This window comes from Indicator indicator, chromosome 7, assembly GCF_027791375.1.
Source record: "Indicator indicator isolate 239-I01 chromosome 7, UM_Iind_1.1, whole genome shotgun sequence".
Classification (NCBI taxonomy): Eukaryota; Metazoa; Chordata; class Aves; order Piciformes; family Indicatoridae; genus Indicator; species Indicator indicator.
Window position 1 is genome coordinate 25,452,805 of NC_072016.1, and position 20,422 is coordinate 25,473,226.

Below are 20,422 nucleotides of genomic sequence, written 5' to 3' on the forward strand. Positions count from 1 at the left end.
AAAACTACTTTCTACTTTGCATTCTCACTGTCTTTTTGGTTTGGACAGCACAAATACAATACTAACAGCAGAATCTATGAAAGTTATATTGACTCTTCCAAATCTTGTCTCAGAAATGAGTCCCACAGCTCCCTGCAAAGTAATTGGTCTAATTAGGTGGTAGGAAGGAGCTTCTTTAAATTCCCCAGAAATTAAGACGTGTCATCCGCTTAACATCTTAGCATCTGTTACTGCCTCTTGCACGTTTCTCTTTACCAGTCTGAAGGACACTTCACTGAACCTTTCAGAGACAGAAAACGAAAACAAAACCTACAAAACAAGCCCTTGAAACCTAGAAGAAATTGTCCCTTTCTTTGGTGGGATGAAGCATGTAAGGCATTTTGCCCCCTCTTTTTTTCTCAGCTTGGTGCACATTTGCCTGGGTGAGTACAATAATTACTTTGTTAAGTGAAAACACAGAAAGATACAACCATAACCGTAAATCCTGTTGTAATCCTTACTGATGTGGTAACATTGTTCTGAAATATTTTCCTTGGCAACTGATCCCTGTGCAAATGTTACACTCTGTGTTTATATATTTGGAGTTTTGTTTCAAATGGGCTATTTAAAATCTCTTAACAGTCAGTCAGTAGAATGACAACTAATTTGTTGTTTTCTTGTTTTTTTTTGTTTTTGTTTTTAACTTTGCTGTTGTCTGGCAGCAAGTAAGTAACAATTTAATTATGACTAATTGCTCATGCAGTAGGAATAATTTTAAGAGAGAATGTGCTTAGAATACTGGGTAAGGTACTGAGACATTGGGAGAGTTTCAGACTTGCATGTGTAGAGTAGGGGAGAGGTGTATAGCCATTGCAAGCTGAGAAGGCTGATTTTAAAATGAAACTGTAACAGACTGAGATTTTTCAGAGAGATTCTGATGCTTCCTTTGTTTCTGTTGGTTTGGGGTTGTTTGTTGTTTGTTTGTTTTTTTTTCCATATACTCTCTTTCATTATTTGCTGCTGTGTGAGTACTGGCCCAGTGACATATATAAGTAATTTTATTAAAAATACCTGTGTAGGTATAGTTCTGAAAGTCCATTGCAGCAGCTGGGTATGTTCCATACTCATAGTATTTCCAAAAGAGCTCATGTTTACTGAGAGTCAGATAACAAAGCCAAATACCTGTCACCTACAAAATGGTTTTCTTCACCTTCTGTTTTGTTTTAATTGCAGTTCAGGCAAATTATGCCCCCTATTTCTTTGATAATGGAGCCAGAAGCACAAATGGGAACATGGCACTTTTCAGCCTTTCGGAGGACACACCTGTTGGTCAGTATTAAAATTAGTATGTTTAAATTGTGAACTTGGAGCTGCTTGCTCTTTTGATTAGCAACATATATTTTGTTGTAAGCTGTTGCATACTGAGGTTTTACATGTTTTTCACTCAAGCTTGTAATTTGCCTCAATTTAAAATGACACATCTAAATTATAGCTGTAATTTGGAACATGAATTTTAGCTCCCCTTTTCTTGTCTAGCAGTCTATTCACAGCAGCAGGGCTCAGAACTTTGGGGTCAGAAATAAATTCATGGAAATGAAGGACTTCTTACCAGTTCTGTAAATTCTTATGAGAAGCAAGCCTAGTTGCTAGTGATTTTATCAGCCTTAGTAAAAGCAAGCTATACATTGAACAGTAACAGAGGTGTGATTCAAGCAGTTACCACGCTTTTTGTGTTTACAGTATAAACGGTAGAAAATGTTTGTACTTGGCATGAAAATTAATTTCTCTAAACTGATGTTTTCTAAAAAAGGTTTTATTGAAAATTCAAAAACTGATCTTTTTTCAGCTCTTAGCATTTTGAGACAGGTTTGTTAATGCTTTTTGTAACTGTAGTTGCATTAAGAAAAAATAAATAAAAACAGAAAGATAATTTGTAATCAGTATTTTTTCGTGGGGGAAGAATAGGTTCCTACCATTAAAAAAAAAATAAAATATGTAAAATATACTGGAGCGATGAATGCCACCTTCTATTTAGACATTGCACTGAGGTTTGGCTTAGGGTTTGCTTCTGTTTGTCTGAAGCTTTTACAGCCTAAATCAGAAAATTATTTAGCTATTTGCAAATTGAATGTCAGAGCACCCATTTATTAGCTGGCTCATGCATAGAGGAGAGAGATGGCTGAACACAGGAGGCTTGAACTTAAGGACAAACTTCTTTACTTTGAGAGTGACAGAGCACTAGAACAGGCTGCAGAGATAAGTTATGAAGTCTCCTTGTCTGGAAAATTTCAAAACCAGTCTGAATGCATTCCTGTGCAGCCTGATGTAGGTGAACCTATGTTAGCAGGGGGGTTGAGCTGGATGATCTTTAGAGGTCCCTTCCAACCCCTACTAATCTATCATTCTATGCAGAGCAATACACCCTAACTCCTCCCCTCTCAGGGTTGGGAGGTAAGGGTGAGAGAAGGATCCAGGGGACACAGCCTCCCCTGGAAAACCCACGCTACTGCCTTTGCCTTCCTAAACATGACCAGGGTCACTTACTGCTTTGGGAAGCAGTTGCCTGGGGTTTGCTCACTGTCTCAGTTTCTGACTCGATGATGTTAATGCCAGGCGAGATCCACATCAGGTATTCTAGGCAGAGAGGAGAGGGTGATGCGAAAGCACTCCCTTCTCCTTTGCCTGCTCAACCAGGGAGCAGGAGGGGGAGAAGGCAGCACATAGCATAGAAGTGATGCATCTAGCCAGGGAACTTAAAAAGAGCATGCTTATGATGCAGCAGGGATTTGCAATAAGCTCAGTCAAGCTTAAACGAAAACCTCAGCTGCAGGCCAACTGTAATGTAGTGGCACTTGCAAAAGCCAGAAACAGACCAAGGGGGTGCAGTTTTGCTGTACTTCTGCCCAGATTCACATGGAAACCACACTTGCTCAGCTTTGGCAATTTGGACAGCTCTCCTGATTGCTGGAGTAAGATTAGCCAGTGGAATCACTTGTTTAACAGTGTAGATCAGTCTTGTAAGGCCAGTGTGATGGTTTCTGGTAGTCAGAAAATGGGACCCCGACTCTGTTTGTTTGAGGTGGTGTTTGCCAACTCTTCTGCTCAGATCACAGGCAGTAGTACAACTCGCTTGCCATCAAACTCCCACCCCCTGGTGTGATGCCAGCTTGCAGGCATTTAGCATCAGCCTCTCCCTGCCACTTCTGGGAGCCCTCCAGCCACCTGCCTGGGGATAGGGACTTAAAGATGGTACAGAGCTGCAGCACAGTCAAAAACATCCTTCCTACTAGGACTGCAGCGCTACATGGTCTCAGATGACAACACTTGTTGCAGAAGCAAAGTGCAGCAGTAATTTTCCAGCACTGGAACACAGTACATCTGATCTGGTGCTCCAGGCAACAAAGAAGAGTGTTTATACCTCAACAGCAAAACAGCTGTGTGCAGGATGAGAGCATTCTGGTAATTAGCCTAAGGAAGGATAATGACAAATAGGTGATAGGCTTTTGCATGTGCTTTGTAACAGCAACCAGACAAGGTATGCAGAGGCCCCTGAAGAGTTTATGCTTTGGTTGCAGCAGTGATAAAGTTCAAGCTGCTCCATCTTCAGTACTGCTGTGCCTCTTGCTTGCTGGCTTCATCCAGAATATGTTTGCACATGTTTATATTGGCTGGTCTGTACTTCTAGTTTGCTCTATGAATGTGCTTTAAAAGACAAAATAGAAGCAGCTTCTGGCTTGAAGCTCCAAAGGTGCCATCAAAAGCATTTCGGAGGAGGGGGTGGGGGGGGGGGGGGTGTGCAATGAAAGGCTAGCCAGTGTTCAGTTTATACTTTTGCAAAGTGCCTTGAGAAACTCTTGGGAAAGAGAAGTAGGACTTTACTTTTGAGAAGTCCAAATGTGGTAGCTTTGCCACACAGATGCCAGTGCTTCTTTGCATTAATTCCCCGAAGACCTTTACTAAAAGCTATGACTGCTGCAGGGTCCTCTCTTCTGAATGCACTTTCAGAAACTCCCTTGGGATGTAGCTGTGGTCTTCCATGTGCTTCCATAAAGTCTGGAGTCATAGGCAGGATGTTTTTCTGGGCAGCAGCCAGTGTCAGATGTGAGCAATGCCATGGATGACAGCTTTAATAAGCCTCCAGGAATTTACAGTCTTTGGCCCTGCTGAGGAGACAAGCAGTTGGCAATGTGTTAATTATATTCCCAAGCATCCATAGAAAAAGGACTTGCCTTGGGAGCACCAAAAAGAGGCAATGGATTCTCTTTGTGATTTTAGAATAAGAAACTGCATTGCTGCAGTTGCACGAATGCATCAAATTCAAGAAAATCACATTATGATGCTTATATCATCCTTAACTTAACCTTCTTTTCCCTTGTGTTATTTTGCTTACTTACAAATAGTTGTAATCTGCCGAGTTACACACATTGTGACCTAAATTATAAAAACAGCAAATAGTATTTCCGGGTGCAAGCTTGAAAATGTTTGCAAATCCCAGACCCCGTTTATTGCAGAACATGAAACCCCTTGAGGTATGAAGGGCCAGAACAGCAGTCCCTTCCAGTGCCAGACTTAAGAAGAATGTTGCAGTTTGTGTGGCCGTTTGGCAAGGCAAAGGGGTGATTGGCTCTTTGCAAAGTGTTGCCTGTGTACATACAAAATGTACGTGTGCTCCTAATCAAGCTCTTAAGGCATGTGGAGGATGCTATTTCAGGTTGGTTGTTTCATCTTATCTCATTAATCCTCGTGAGGCCTCACAGTGAGGACAAAGTGGGACTGGAACAGCTGCAGAGCAAAGGATTGAAGCATACTCAGAAGGCCTAAGGTCATTACTCTCTAAAAGCCCAAACACCATCAGTGCTGTGGAGAGCTTTGCATGCCTTTCATCCTTGCATTTTTCCTTTTTGTTTTTACCCATGCCCCCAACTATGCACTCCTCTCCATTAAAACCAGTTTGCCACGGGAGTTCTTTGAACAGAGCTATAGCTGCTGGCTTCCAACCCCACTAACTGACTCATCCCTTCAGGTCCCTCCATCCTTTCCCTGTTGCTTCTGTATGCACCTGGTCTCATTTCTTCCCATTGTTTACAATTGGCTGTAGAGACCCCTTTTGTTCCCTCTGGTACCCGTTTTTTCTTCACTGTTTGTATTAGTCTGATCCAACTGATGGTCCCCAAACTAGTGAGAGTCCCTAATAATGTGTTTCCTGGTCCTTCCTTCAGCAATCCCACCCTGGCATTCTGCCGGCTCTCTGTATATATATCTGTATTTCCCTCGGCACAGACATAGCTGCCAAGCCTCCAAAGAAATTTTTTTATCCACATTCGCAGCCTTCCTTGTCTCAAATATCTGAGCAAAAGCATTAATACATTTCTTTTTTAAATAATTAAAAAGTGTTAAACACAGCTGCCTTCTGCATCAGTGCAGCAGAGCTAGCACTGCACAAAGTTGATCAGAGCCCCCTCTGAAGCAGAGCCCTGCATGGAGATGCACTGAAGGCTCACAGGTGCAGGTACTGCTGGCACTTTGAGTTTTATTCTTCTAACAGAGACTGCAGATACATCAGAAAATTGCCCTCAGATGGCTTCCTCTTGGAGTTGGTTGCTTTGAGCACTGTGGGGACACTTTGGTGCCGTCTGTGGGGTGGTGTTCTGGGCCCCATGCTGAGCAATTGTTACCATAGCCCCTCTCCCCACTGCAGGTACTTGCAGCTGCACGACCTGTTCTGACTGCTGCTGTAGCAACCATGGCTTTTTTGGAAGGAGCAGTAGCTAGCAGTGAAGGAAAAAAAATGGTTTTGAGGTAGTCTTGTGTGTGTTCCACATCCTCCAGATGCCTTGAGCTCTCCTTTGCTTCCAGTGATCTTGGAGCGTGAAACAACAGTCTGTAGGCTTCCTGTTAACTATCAGTCACATTTCCTGGTGGAGAAAAAGGTGCTTGGCTGAGCCAGGTGGAGAGTAGGCACCTAACTCCAGGTGAGATGATATTTGCTGTGACATTGGGAAGGGAGGTGTCCTGCCCTGGGATCATGGCCTTCTCAGCATCGTGTTAACAGATGTCAGCTGGGATGGCAAAGGGCAATGCCCAGACTGAGCATGAGTCCAAAATGTCCTTGGCTTGTTTAACTTGGAGGGGATTGGATTGTTAGGTGTCATACAACAGAGAGAGACAATGTCTTCAGTGAGAGGGAAAAACTAGCCCCAGAGCACATGACAGAGGCTAGCTGTAAATACATTTAAGTCAGAAATTAAATTAAATGGAGCGATGACATCATGGGACAGTCATTCAGCCTGAATGGCAGAAGTAACAAGCAAATGACTTCTAAGATGGAATAGGAAAATAGAGTGAAAGCCTAGTGTGGCTTCTGGGAAGCAGCCATAGCAGGGAGCAGCATGCAGCTCCCTGAGACTTGCCTTTCCCAACCTGCTGGACCATTCCCTAGATGCTTGGAACGTCCAGATCTTCCAGTCAGGGCCCCTACACAGCATTTGCTACATCCCTGGCTAAAGACCCTTCTATTTCCTGATCTTGATGAGAGGGAAAAGCTGTTTACTTGGTATTCACTGATAAGATTTTGGCTGGTTTTCATTTATTTCCTTTTCAGCAAGTGGTGGCAGCACACTGCGATGAGATTTTTTAATTGGCATTAACACTGTTCTGAGAAGTGTTCCAAGGGTGTTAATGATATGGAAAGTACGGTGCAGTGAAATTACAATTTAGACAAAATTAGGAATTATAATGAGATAGAAAATAAATTTTGATCCACAATCCAATTTAAAAGGCACACAAATGTTCTATATGATGGAAAATCAAGCATTATCAGCTTTAGGCAGGGAGCAAAAAATCCAGTATAAAGATCGATGATGTCCTTTATTATTTGCTCAGAAACCTCAGTAATCTTAGTCTGTACCAATATCAATCACACATTTAGCAGCAAAAATATTTCTGTTTTCCATATATTTAAAAAAAAAATCCTAGAAAATGTAGGAGAGAAAATTGTGAGATTGGAAGAACAAGCCTAGGTTCAAATGTATTCACCTAAACTTTCACAGTTTGTTCTTCTCTAGCACATGCCCTTGATCCCTGAGCAGTGGTTTGCAGTGTGCATATGATCGACATTGGAAGTTCAGGACAGGCCCAGTCACAGCCCTATACCTTGTGTCTGGTTGGTGCCTGTAGGCTTTGAGAGTCCCCAGATGTTTATTGTGGTGTCCATCCTTTTTCGTCACTGCCCAGCAGCTGCTGCAGACATCTGCACAAGCTAGAAACAGGCAGGACAGCCAGTGATGTACCAGCTGGAAGGGACAGGAAATGTGAAGAAAAAATGAAAGAATGAGCCACTAAGAAGTAAAAACTTCTAACATCTGAAAAAAGCTGCAACACTGCAGCACAATAGTGTCAGTGTAGTGCTGATAACTGACACCTGAATTCTCCATTTGGCCCCAGCTGTGACATTAAGACAAAGCTTTTGAAAAACGAGAATAAATGCAGTCTACTGGTGCTGCAGAAATTTCAGTAGCCTTGAAATTTCTGTCTCTTATGTAGACAGTTATAGCAGAAGGCAGGTGTCCTTTCAGTCCCAGTTTATTCCTCTCCTTGCATTTCTTTGTACTTTCAGAATTCAGTTATTGCAGTCAGAGAAGGGTCTCATCATACCTTCATCACCTTTCCCTAATAATTTTGGGGGAGCTCAGTTACAGATAGGTTGTTATATTCTGCTCTGTTTTGTGGGAAAACTCCAAGAAAAATGTGGTAAGTGTTTTGTAGTTTTGTGAACCTGTTTTGCAAATCTTGACTATTTGTTGGCTGACTGAAACAGCTTGTAACAGGGTATGTTGTTTGTGCTCCTGTGGGCCCGTTGGTTTTTGCAATGTGAACGTTTTTCTGTACAAAGTTGCCCAAATATTGTTCTGGTAATTATCATAAGACAGTTTACTCATGAGTGAACACTCGTGGCTTGCCATAACCTCTTGCTATGCAAAAATGACAACCATGTTTTCTAAATACCACTGCTGATCCCTGGATATTGCTTGTCCATTAAGCCCACTGATCTGCTTGCTTCACATTTTGCATGCCAAGGACTATGCAAATGAGGAGTGACAGGTTGCCTTGCAAAACTGAGGAAACATTCGAGAATCTGACCTGTCACTGCTGTGGGCAAGACCTGAACCAAAGCTCAAGAGTTAAACAGAACCTTATATATCTGGTTAGTGAAAAATTCCAATGCCACTGCAGAAAGGATATGAGAAAAAGATATGAATATAGAATTTAAAATAGCTAAAACTCAGGAGCAGAACAGTTTAAAACTGGAGTCTTTTGGGTTCCCTTTAACAGTGTTCTTCCTTAACTTTATACTGACTTCCTTAGCAGGGATCCTTCCATCATATGTGTCCCACACACAAGCAAAACTCATTATTAACCAGGGAGTTGCTTGGCTACAGTATGTCTAGTGCAAAGAACTTTGTTCCATATAAAGCAGAATTTCTGTTCCAAACCTCTGCAACTTGAATATCTCAGGTAATTTACCCAAGACAGAGTGGATTTGAAGGAAGCAGCAGTGATTTATATTTAATGCTCAGTAAACTGGTATTTGTAAAGTGCTTGAAGTTATCTGGATGGAGATATTAATGCACAGTAGAATGACAGGCATATAAGCTTAAAAAAATAATACTAATAAACTCTCACCTTGTTTTGAAAGTGTGGGTGTTATATCTCCCCCAGGAAGTATCACTTCTGATAAACAACATCAGATTACTGGAAAAACTGGCACCAACTTCTTAAATGTTTAAAAAGAGAAATAACACCTTCTCTTTCCCCAGCTTGTGAAAGAAATACATTGATGAGTTTGGAGAATTTATTCACAGATATGAGCATGAGTTGATGTGTCAAGGAGAAAATTAGAATACAGGGAGATAATGAGGAGTAGTGAATTAGGAAAGACTTTTGCATCTAGTAGTTTTGAAAGTGGAAATATCTGCAAATGTCTGCATCTCCTGAGCTTCAGAGCCTGAGCCCAGCCCTATGGGAGCACTGCCTTCAGTTGCCAGATCCTCTGCCTGCTAGTTTGCAATTTCACTCTTCTCCTGGAGCAGAGGAGTGTGAGGGCCTTTTGGTACTGCTGAGATTTTCTCCCAGTCATACAACATTGCTTCCGACTCACCTTGTCTATGAGTTAGCTAAGAGCTTGTCATCTGTGTAAACACTATGATGGGAACAGTATTGATCTCAGTATGGGTCCACAGGGAAGGGCCTGAAGTGAGAGAAACCAGCAGTGATAGACTCAGTTTAACCAGTAGGCTAAAAAGTGACGATCAGGACTATTGAGCTGTCTACTTATCCATATTTCCCAGTAAGTAGGTTTGATTCACAAAAGCTTTGCCTGTCACAGGGTAGCTAAGTCCCTAAGGAACAGACTGGTGAAATACTCACTGACTGAAGTAACCACAGGGAAATGATATTGAATGCCAATTTTTCAGGTACCCATGTGTACACTCTGAATGGAACTGATCCAGAAGGAGACCCTGTGACCTATGGCCTGGCTTATGAAGCTGGATCAAGACGCTACTTTGCTGTTGACAAGAACCTTGGAAATGTTACGTTGGTTGAGGAGCTTGACAGAGAGGTACGGTGAAATGGTTTTATTCTGTGGCTATGTGGAGTTTCCTTCAGTTTAATTTGCTCTGTGGCTTTGAGGGACAATGCCAATTTACTTACTCCTGAAAAATGTGGTATCCTTTGCAATTCTGAGATGTCATACTTCACCCATCATGTTGTTTTCCAGTTGACTTGTGCCACCGACATCGCTATCAACCTTTTTATCATTTGTCTGTCCAGCTTTTTCCAAAAGAGGAGTTTATTCTTTATTCCTATTTTCCCACACCTGCACCCCCTCAAGTCCCCATGGGTTAAACATATTCCCAGTGGCCTAAAGGCAGCCTTGTTCTGGGAACACAGAATATTGTACATTGAGAAAGAATAACTTTGAACAAATCATGCCTTTTTAGGGAGTGTTCCTTGAAAAAGATGACTGATTTTTACTAGTGCTTTATAGGACAACAGCAGTTCCCAGACCTACCATTTTTTGACAGTAACCACGGAAAGTCCAAGGAGTCCTGCAGCTGGAGCCTCTGAGGGATCTTTCTCTCTGAGCCTCTCTGTGATGGCTTTGTGGTTTTAGTTGTTACTTTCATCTACTTACTGAGACACTTAAATCTACAGTCTCTTTTTCAGTCAGGGCAGACGCCATCAGTCTAACAAAGGAATTTTCTTGGTTTACAGAAGGAAGATGAGATTGAAGTTATTGTCAGTATTTCAGATGGCTTGAGTACAGTAAGTATTTAATTATGCTGTAGCTTGTCAAACTGTCCTCACATACCTCCTCCTATTAAATCAACTTACAGGGGCCATCTCATTTTATCAGAAAACATAATCTCATTAGAATCTTACCTCCTGTTTCAGGAGCCACTGAACTCTCAGTAACTCAAGTCTCATGCCAGCAACTTGTTCAGCTCTTTGAGGATGATTGTAGTGTAATGTAAGACGAAAGACTTATCTTAGTGGCCCACAAAATTACAGCAGCTTCCTATGAAGATTCACTGTCAGCTCAGCAGAATTGAAACCCAAGAAAGACCTGCAAGCTTTTTGCATGACATTATAGGAACTAGTGTTAGACTCCCAAGAGCTGACTGTCTCTCCACACCCTAAATGTTTCTCTAGAATGACAAAAAAGGCTTGCTTAGGCTAAGGTGATGACGGTTTTCTTGTCTTCTGCTGAACAAAGCTTTGATCACATCTAATCATTAAGGGCTTATCAAAGACATTGCACAAGCATCCAGTCCTAGTTCTGCAAATTCTCTTGGCATTTTCAGTTTACAGACAGATATTGTCACAACCAGGATATTAATCCACCCATAAGAGGAGCTGAACTTCTCTAGGGATTCCATAAAAGTGGGACCATCTTGCTGCCCACAAGCCTGGATATCTTGAGAGCTCTTCTTCATCTTGAACAAATTATTTGACATTGATAAAACAACTGCTTGGGAGGTGCCAGCATCCCACAGGCACAACTACCCTGACAATCTCTGTAATTAGGAAATAATGGGATCCCATCCAGATGTCCACTTGCAAACAACTGGGAAGTTTTGCTGGTTGTATGTTTCCTTCTGTATTTTTAGAAAAACAACTCATATATTGTTCAAGACATTGTTACATATTAGTAGCAGTATTTGTACATCCATGTTATACATGCTATTAACTAGTATCATGATATCAAATGAGGCATTAATGAATACTCTGGGCTGTCAGGCACCAAATTTTACAGTCTTTTATGTGTTCACATGAAATACATCACAGTATCTTCAATGCCATAAAGAAGAAGACTTTTGAAAATCATCCCCAGTCTGTAATTTATTATGTAGTCTGAGACTCCTTATTTAGATTGGAGATACCTGTGCATTCTCCACAAAGCAAATTCTTCTGGAGTATGGGATTTTCTGTATTTTATGTGCTCAGTTTTGATAGTGCAAAGATACTCTATTACAACATAATTTTTCATTGCCTTTGGCTACACCTTAGTAGGCAAATGAGAAGGTATCTGTTGAAAATCAACTTGTCATGATGTGTACCTCATTTTCTGCTCCAGGTTTCTGAAAAAGTCAGACTCCTCATAATGGATGCTAATGATGAGAGCCCAGAGTTCATCAATACACCTTATATAGTCCATGTCCCAGAGGTTGGTGAAATTCTTTTGCATACTGGAAGTATATTTCAGTTGGGAGTAAGGAAGAGCTAATATGTTTTCTGTAAAATAACAAAATGTACAGGACTAACTTGCATTCTTTTTGTTTAGAGTTTGGGTAGATGATGAATATTCACTGCAAACTTAGTGTTTAACTCTCTGGGTACTTAAGGTGTGCTCTATTGTGGTTAAACTCCAAGATTTGGGTCTTTGGGAGTTTTTAAAATTAACTTCAGTGGGAATAGGATGTGCTCCATTTTAGCTGAGATTTTCTGACATTTTTATTCAAAAAAATGTTCCTTCCTTCCTTGTTCTTCTCCTGTTTCCTCCATTTTGAATCTCCTCCCTCTGTTCTTTTTGCTCTTTGGTTCCCTCAGTGCATATATATTCTTCCTCCCATCACTCTCTTTTTCTGCCTCCTTGCATGCTCATTTTTCATTTATTCTAATTCACCTGTTTTTCCACTTCTGTGTGACTCTGGTTACTCCTTCTGGTCACAGAACACTCCTTCTGGCAGCAGTATCTTTAAGGTTGAGGCAGTGGACAAAGACACAGGTTCTGGAGGAAGTATCACCTACTTCTTGCAGGTAAGGCCCTCTACTTCGAGGGTTAGGCTTGATACTAGCATCAATAGGACTAGTTTGTACTGTGCACAAAAAAAAAAAAAAAAGCATTGACAACACAGATACTGTCCAGTGCAAGTAGTCAAGCACAGTCCAGCAGGCAGAAGGAGGAGCTAGAATTGCCACTGTTACTCCTATCTTTGCCAGCAGGACTCCTCAGAGCAAGTTGCTTACTGACCCATTCTTTGGAGTGACAGGGAGAAGCAAGTCTAATTTGCAATCATGTATACATATGAGATATACATATGAGATCTAAAGCATAAGATAGCTTTCTTCAGAATGCAAAATATACTGGAAACCCAAGTGGGAATTTTGGTGTAGCAGGCTAGTGCATCCTTGAAACTTGGATCACAGTGTGAAATACGAGGTACTAAGTCTTCTCACTGATAAAACCATGTTGGCTTGGAACCAGCCTTTCAGCCTTGGAACCTGCCAACTGGTAAAGAACAGAAAGGGCTCCACATTTAAAGCTGATTTTCTGTATCACAGAGCTTCTGCGTGCCGAAAGGGCAACTTTTTGCATTATATCCTTCCAATTCCTTCTTCCTGCAGGCAGCTTTTTCCAGATGAGCTGCAGTTCTCCTTATTCAGAAGACAGCAGAAGAAAGGAAAAAAACAACCAACCAAAAAACCCAATTTGTTGCAATATTTACTTTGGATACAAATATGGAAACATGTGGGAAGATATTTACATAGCCCTAAAAGTTAATCCTGTTTAGAGCTTGGACATACTGTGAAAGAACACCTTGAGTACCCTCTTGAAATTTAGTCTTGTTTTGACCAATTATGATCCACTTAAAATGCAATATATGCAGGATTCAATTTTACACAGGGCTTTTTCCAATAAGCTGAAGCCAAGGAACAGCAGTTTCAAAGTTTTATGTCTAGTTAATGTATTTGAGTGGTAAAAAAGATACTAAATACGACTATTTGTTGAAAAAATATTGCCACATCTTTTGGCACAGTCTCTGGGAGTTCTCAAGTTGCTCAGAAAAAAATCTCTTCAGAGGCCTAATGTGGACAGGTGGTGATGCCTCCTGAAAAGGCCAAGATTATCTCTGCTGTGAGGATAGGCTGAGAGAGCTGTGGTTGTTCAGCCTAGGAAAGAAAAGATTCCAGAGGGACCTTAGAGCTGCCTTCCAATATCTGAAGGGATCCTACAGGAAGTCTCCAGAGGGGCTTTTCATAAGGGTCTCTAGCAATTGGACAAGGGGGAAAGGTTTTCAGCTGAGGCAAAGCAGATTTAGACTGAGTCTTAGGAAGAAGTTCTTCCATATGAGGATGGTGGGACTCTGCCCAGGGAGGTTGTGCATGTCTCCTCTGTGGGGGGTGTTCAAGGCCAGGCTGGTTGAGGCTTTGAGCAGCTGAGTCTAGTTGAGAGGCATCCCTGCCCATGGCAGAGAGATTGGAGAAGATGATCTCTAAGGTCCCTTCCAACCTAAGCCATTGTATGATTCCATGATCTGACAGTGAACATTATGTATGGATATGCAAATGAGCTGGCTTACAGATCGCTCCAGTCCAGAAGAATGGAGGGAAAATTTTTAATTTAAATTAAATTGGATATCTTTAAGTTTTATGTGTATATGAAATAAAAAAAAAACAACAACAAAAAAAAAACCCTCACCCACAAAACCACCACTCTATGCATGCAAACTCTCTGCCTTTTTTTTAATCCAGTAGAACTCTGAAAACCTAAGGGATAACACCTTTTTAATTTTTCTTTTTCCCCTCATTTTTTTTTTCTGTTAAGTCTCTTCCATGCAATGAACTCTGTTAACCAAAGCTTAAGATTTTGCAATGAAATACTAAAAGATTTTTTTAAAAAATCTATGTTGCAGGTAACTGATTTATTCTGAATAATGAGAGACTCGTGGTTGGTTCATGAATTGTTCATAAACACACAGAGGTGAAATTCATCAAATGCATTATTCACCCAAACCCTATCATTATTCTAGTCTTTTGCCTTAGCAGATGAAATAAAAGATGAATCCCTCTGGCAATCTTATTTCCATAACTGTAATCTCTTGCTGTTTTTTTCTTTTCTTCTCTTCTAGAACATCCATGCTAATAAGTTTACAATAGACCGTCACAGTGGTGTCCTGCGCATCAAAACAGGAGTCATCCTGGACTATGAGAAATCAAGAACACATTTTGTTGTTGCTATAGCCAAGGTATAAAGGGTTTTTTTTTGGAAACTAGAGGAAGTGGGGGGTTGTATTTGAGTAGAACTGATTAGTTGAGATATAGGCGTGCCTTAGCAAAGGTACTCACTCTGCAAGACCTGGAGGTGAGGGCATTTGCAATTTAGAGAGCAAAAATGATCAGTGTCTGCTGCTGAACAACATCTCAAGGTGCTGGGGAGTGAGTTTCCCACATTTGACTCAGGCTCCAGTGTCAGAATAGTGAGCCCCACTGCAGAAGGTCACCTCTGTATTTTGAGAGTCACCTAGAAGTGAAGGGTTGGCCATATGTGGCTCCAACTTCAAGAAGCATCAGCCTTTGGGCAAATGCAAGTTCTCAGAGCTCCCTCATGCTGTCCAGGGCATGGTCCTACCACACAAGGACAAGCCTCTGGCAGGCAGACATCGCAGGTCAGGCACAAGCACAGCTGGACCAAATGCAGCACAAGTGAGGGACTTTTTTTTCTGGAAATATCTGTGGGTGTTTCTTTCTTTCACTTCTCTGGTGCCTTGTGGCAGGAGCTTATTCAAATCCTCCAAACACTGCTGCACATTCCTTCTTGCCACTGTCCTTCTTAGAAGTGCTGTGCCTGTGGCACAGATGAGGATTCATTAAAAGTTTATGGATTCTGAAGCAGTCTCTCAGGGTCTGGTGGAGACCTGTCACAACAAAAATCACTTGGGTGGGAAGAGAATATTTTTGCTTATGGGGACTTGAATTTCTTGTGTTTTATGAAAAACATACAGCTCTTTTTAGATATTTGTTTAACCAGAGTTCATTCAAGGAGAAGTAACAAAATTTGACTTAAATGCTGCCTTTGGGGGAGTAAGAAAGAAAAAAAAACAGCAAGCATACCTTTAAAAAATAAAAAAATAAAGGATTTTTTTTTATTTATACAGAAAACATGCTGAACAATTCATACTCTTATGTGCCAGCGTGAGTACTGACCTCCAGCCAGTGCTCTGAGGATGTTAAAAGCTTCTGAAATGGAGAGTCAACTTTCTAATTGGCTCTGCTATATCAGTAGCACAGAGTTGATTGCAGTCAAGTCCCCAGAGATTGTTAATGCACTGGTGGCTATCTAAGTTCTTGGCTGCACAGTTCCTCTTCTGCTTTCGCTTTATCATGTAAAGGTTCCTAGAAGACTTTGATCATGTGCACTACTTAATTTCCCCCTTGAAATGCACTACCTTGCTGCTGCTCATTGTCTTGTATTTATGTGGGGTGAAAAACTGTAGACCTTAGTCACTAACCTTTTGCAGCAGTTTCTAGCATTCTTTTCTTCCACAAAAAATGGTTGAATTCCCTGTTCCCTGTGTTGATGAAAGATCATGTATGACTGCATACACAGCCACTTTTAATGTAAGAAATTACTTCTGAGACATTGCAAGCTGTCTTCCTAACCAGAGAGGGAGCAGGACAAATAGAAAAGAGAAGGGAATACAGCAGCAGGGATTAATCTGTGCACTGAGAGAAAGTATTCCAGAGACCGTGCTTCTGAAGGCTCATAAGGTGCATACAAGGCTATTAGCTGACTTGCAGACATGTTTCAGCAGAGGGATCTGATGATGACTTCTCTTCTAGGATGGTGGTGGGAAGCTCAGGGGAGACAACAAAGTGTTTTCAGCCACAACAACAGTTACTGTCAATGTGGAGGATGTTCAGGACACTCCCCCCATGTTCATTGGGACTCCCTACTATGGATATGTCTATGAGGATACACTTGCTGTAAGTGCTGGTTTTCACCTCAATAAGAGAAAAGTGCAGTCTTTCACATCTCAGTCAAGATAGCCCTTTGCTTTCTAGCTCAGGCTTTGTTGGAAACTGGAACTTAAACTCTCATTTGAGTCTTAGGTGAAATAAGCTGACCAAATCTCAGACGTGGTCTTATTTACAGGCATTGCAAGTGTGCTGTGCAAGGCTTCCTGTTGCTGTTAAAGTCAAAAATAATTCTGCCTATTTATGTTGGTCTGAGCCCAGACTAAGGGCTCTTCTGAGACCTCAGAGGCACTTGGTTGAAGGCTTAAGCAAATTGCTATTTACCTCACCTGAACACATCGTGCTAGAAACCTTTATGTATTTCTGTGCTGTGTGCTCTCACGGTGCTTTTATTCTCAAGCAGATCAACCTGGCACCTGGCAAGGTGTGGGGAGAATGTATGCCTTGCAATACAGCTTAGCAAACCGGTTTTCAGCCAGCTATTATTCTTGAAGCTGTAAACTTATGAATTTTCTCTATACCTAAGCAGTAGCATGATATTTTTTTTATGGATCAGCTTTCACCTTGATTCATAGATTCTCAGAATGGTTTGGGTTGGAAAGGACCTTAAAGACCATCTAGTTCCAACCTCCCTACCTTCCACTAGATAAGGTTGCTTAAAGCCTTGAACACCTCCAGGGGAGGGGGCATAAAATTTAATTAAATAAAATTTAATTAAAATTTTCTTCATATATATATATGACAAGAAGTAGTTTCTGCTCATTAAATTACCCAACATTAGACTACTGATTTCTTTGACAGTGTGATTGCACACTGTTCACCTTTACCTGATCTTCCCTTGAGTTTCAGGAAAGATCATGTCTTGTCTTCCTGTCCAGAATCCCAGTGTACCTTGCATGATTGTATATTGCAGTTCAGTGTGTGGGCTGTTACATTTCAGCAGATCAGAGAAGTAATGCTTGTGTACTTTGCAGATATTTGGTATGAATTATATTATGAATATTTATTTATTCTTCACAGTTACATATAGATCTTAAAATAGCTATCAGGTACACACAGGAGTTAGTGTTTACTATGGAATTGGGAGTCAATAAATGTTAATTACATCCAGCTTGAGCTCATAATTTACACTATTATGATATTATAATGATGGAAGCATAAATTGGTCCTTCCCAGTGTGGATTTTGCTATTAGAATGAGCTCCACAGAGAGAGAGACACTAGCTGATTTTAGTGCTGTTTACACACTTGGTGTTAAGTTTGTAAACTTGCTTCTTTTCTCCTTGGTGGAGTTATCACAATTTACAAGTACTCTGTCACACTATCTTTTGCCCACTAGGCAGATTTAATTGCAGCTTCCAGCATAAATGATGATAAACACAGTTTTGTATTTCTAGTTGCTCTAGCAGAACCTTGCTCTTGTTTGAAAAATTCATTCAAGGATTGTCATGAGAATGTTCTTTGTTGCTGTTTGTGATTAACTGACAATTACTTCAATGTTCCCTGTTTTTGCAGCCCCAAACAGTAAGACTTTAGTTCACTTGGGTGAGGATTTTAGTGCTGAGTCATTATCCCTCTGCATTGATAGGAGTAGTCACACAAACAAATGGTCTCCAGTACACAAGTTCTGTACCTGTGGCTCACAGCCACATTACCTGTGCAGAAAGACATTGAAGGTTTAAGGACAGTTAAATCACCATAATTTTATAGCCTAAATGTTGTGTGAGCCAAGTTGCTTTGTTTAACTTTTGCTGCCTGTCTGAACTTAATTCAGTAGGAGCAAAATGACCCTGTGCTCCTCAGCAGCTGCCTGTCTCTCAGCACATTGTGTGGCCATGGAGTAATGAAAGAAGCCTACACAGCAGCTACCAGAGGGCATCTGGTCTCAGACAGATTATTCCAAATCCTCTGTCCAGGTTTGTGGCCCAACTTAGGTGCCCCTGGCCATGGCTTCCAGCAGTTCCTGCGGCCAGACAGCCTCTAGGGCCACATGGACTCTGAAGCCATTCCACACTTGAGGAGTCAGCACTGCCACAGCAGTGGGCACAGGGCAGCTCATGGGCAGCAGTGCAATGCTGCTGCTGGTCCTTCGGTGCCCACCCAAAGCTGAGCTGGAAACAAGGACAAGAGAGCTGGGTACTGGGCAGACTGGCACTGGTCTCTTGGCAGGTGCATGGCATGCCCCAAGGCCACAGCAAGCCGTGGCCTTCCTGGGGCAGCTGAGGCCTGTGCACCAAACCAGTGTTCTGCCATCAGCGCAGGCAGTGGCATGATGCAGGCAGCAGGTTGGCAAAGGCAGGTCATAGGGAATGACCAGCAGCAGGATTGTCCCCACTTTGTATGGAGGTACAGTGCCTGTGCTACAACATCACTGGGAACCACTAAACCTATCAGTGTAGGAACAACACAGAGTTGGTCCAAGGAGTAGCTTCAGCTCCTGCTCTGCAAAGCCATGTGCTAACCTTTCTCTGACTGGGAGTCAATGGCCTTTGCATTGGTCCCCATACAGCACAAGCAAAAGTACCCACTCTGCCCATACATGCCTCACTGTAGAAAGCTCTGTTTATTAATACAGAATTACAATTTCATTGTTCTTTGGTCTCAGCACACAGACTACAATTTCACATTTCTCCCCAGGGCTCTGAGGTCCTTACTGTTGTTGCTCTTGATGGAGACAGAGGAAAGCCTAACAGTATTCATTACTGCATTGTGAACGGTGAGTAGACTTGCCTTGTATGAAATCTGAAGGACAGCTGAAAGTAGATCTGGCATTACATTAGAATGGGATAAACCTGAGTTTAATAAAGCTGAGACAAAAATCTCATGAAATAATGTCAGGTACTTCAAACAACTCCAGGGCCCTGTCTACCAAAGAACAGCCAAGATACAATTCACTGAATTTTAGTGTCTGTTTCACAGAACTACCTCTAATTTGCCAGTGAAGAGACACTAAGTGTAAAGTCCACTGGAAAAATAGTAGATTTTTACAGAAGATTAAGGTTTTTCATTAGCTATTCTGAGAGTGTCTGTCGCACATTTTTTACTAGCATAAATGTGAGACTTAGCTGAATTGAAGGTCATTAGCTGGTGAAGTCAATAACTTAGCTCAGTTAAGTTTCAAGCCACGACTTTAGTTTTGTTTGATTCTCTTTCCTCCAAAACAAGACTTCCATGACACCCAACCTCACAGGTGTGAGAGAAGCCAAAATTTCATAACAGAAATCTGAAATAGAGTTCCAGAGATATGTAGTAAGTTCTTGCTAAACAGCAAGGTCCAGAGAGAACAGAGAGGGCTACAAATCAAGTTTTGCTTTGATATGGGATGGGACCCATGCAAAGGTTCCCTCTCCTCGATGCAAGGGAATAAATAGAAGCAGGTAGAAATGTTTAGACAAAAAAAAGGTTGCGAAAGAGAATAGAGAGAAAATGAGAAAAAGTAAAAAAGAAAAATGGAGAATGAGGAGTAAGGACAAACAAGTGGGATGAAAACATGCTAGACAAGAGAAAATGAGTAAGGAGAACAGGCAAAAGCAGATGAACTAGTCCAAATGTCAAAGGGAAATAGGATTAATGAGGAAAGATAATTAGATTCCCAAAGAAAATAGAGCAGCGTAAAAGAAAGGTGATACGGGATTTTGAAAAAAGGTGATTAAGAAAGAGTGGAAAATTAAGATGGAAGGAGATGGTGTGTGAGTAGCACAAAAATATGACCTGATGAAGAGCAGGCTTTTCTTGTGCTCATTAATACCAGATTTTGTTAGCCTGAAATGGAAAACAAGGGAAGAGAATGTGCTTTTAGTGCATAGAAAGTTGAAGAAATAAAGAACAGAAGAGTACACCAGGTTTCTGCCCATGCAACTCAGAACCTGACAGTACTTGTGATAAGCCATTATTCCAATACCTGCAGGCTGGGTTGTTGAAGGGCAAGAAAATACTAACAGCAAATAGGAAATTATTTATTCTTTATAAGCAGTATTTTTAATCCAGAAGAGTGTGTGATCATGTTAAGAAAACACTCCAGTTTTCAGAGCATGCTGTACAAGGGAACACACATAGTGCTCCGTACCCAGTTACCCATTTCCCTGTGATAACTAGACAATAACATGAGGCATGATGGCTTGAAACCACTATTGACTTAAGTTTCTGCTCAGTCAGGATGTGCTTTCCAGGCCAATGTATCTTAA

General features: G+C 41.3%; 1 protein-coding gene across 1 annotated transcript in view; it reads left to right on the forward strand.

The window, feature by feature from the left end:
* The first annotated feature begins 361 nt into the window (after positions 1-361).
* The window catches only part of CDHR1 (cadherin related family member 1), a 45,859-nt gene continuing 25,798 nt past the window's right edge, over positions 362-20,422 (forward strand). Inside the window, exons 1-9 of the mRNA XM_054382495.1 lie at positions 362-422; positions 1,213-1,308; positions 9,453-9,598; positions 10,255-10,305; positions 11,618-11,707; positions 12,214-12,300; positions 14,394-14,510; positions 16,105-16,248; positions 18,876-18,954. Of these exons, the coding sequence (XP_054238470.1) occupies positions 362-422; positions 1,213-1,308; positions 9,453-9,598; positions 10,255-10,305; positions 11,618-11,707; positions 12,214-12,300; positions 14,394-14,510; positions 16,105-16,248; positions 18,876-18,954 (871 nt within the window). The remainder of the gene's footprint in view (positions 423-1,212; positions 1,309-9,452; positions 9,599-10,254; positions 10,306-11,617; positions 11,708-12,213; positions 12,301-14,393; positions 14,511-16,104; positions 16,249-18,875; positions 18,955-20,422) is intronic.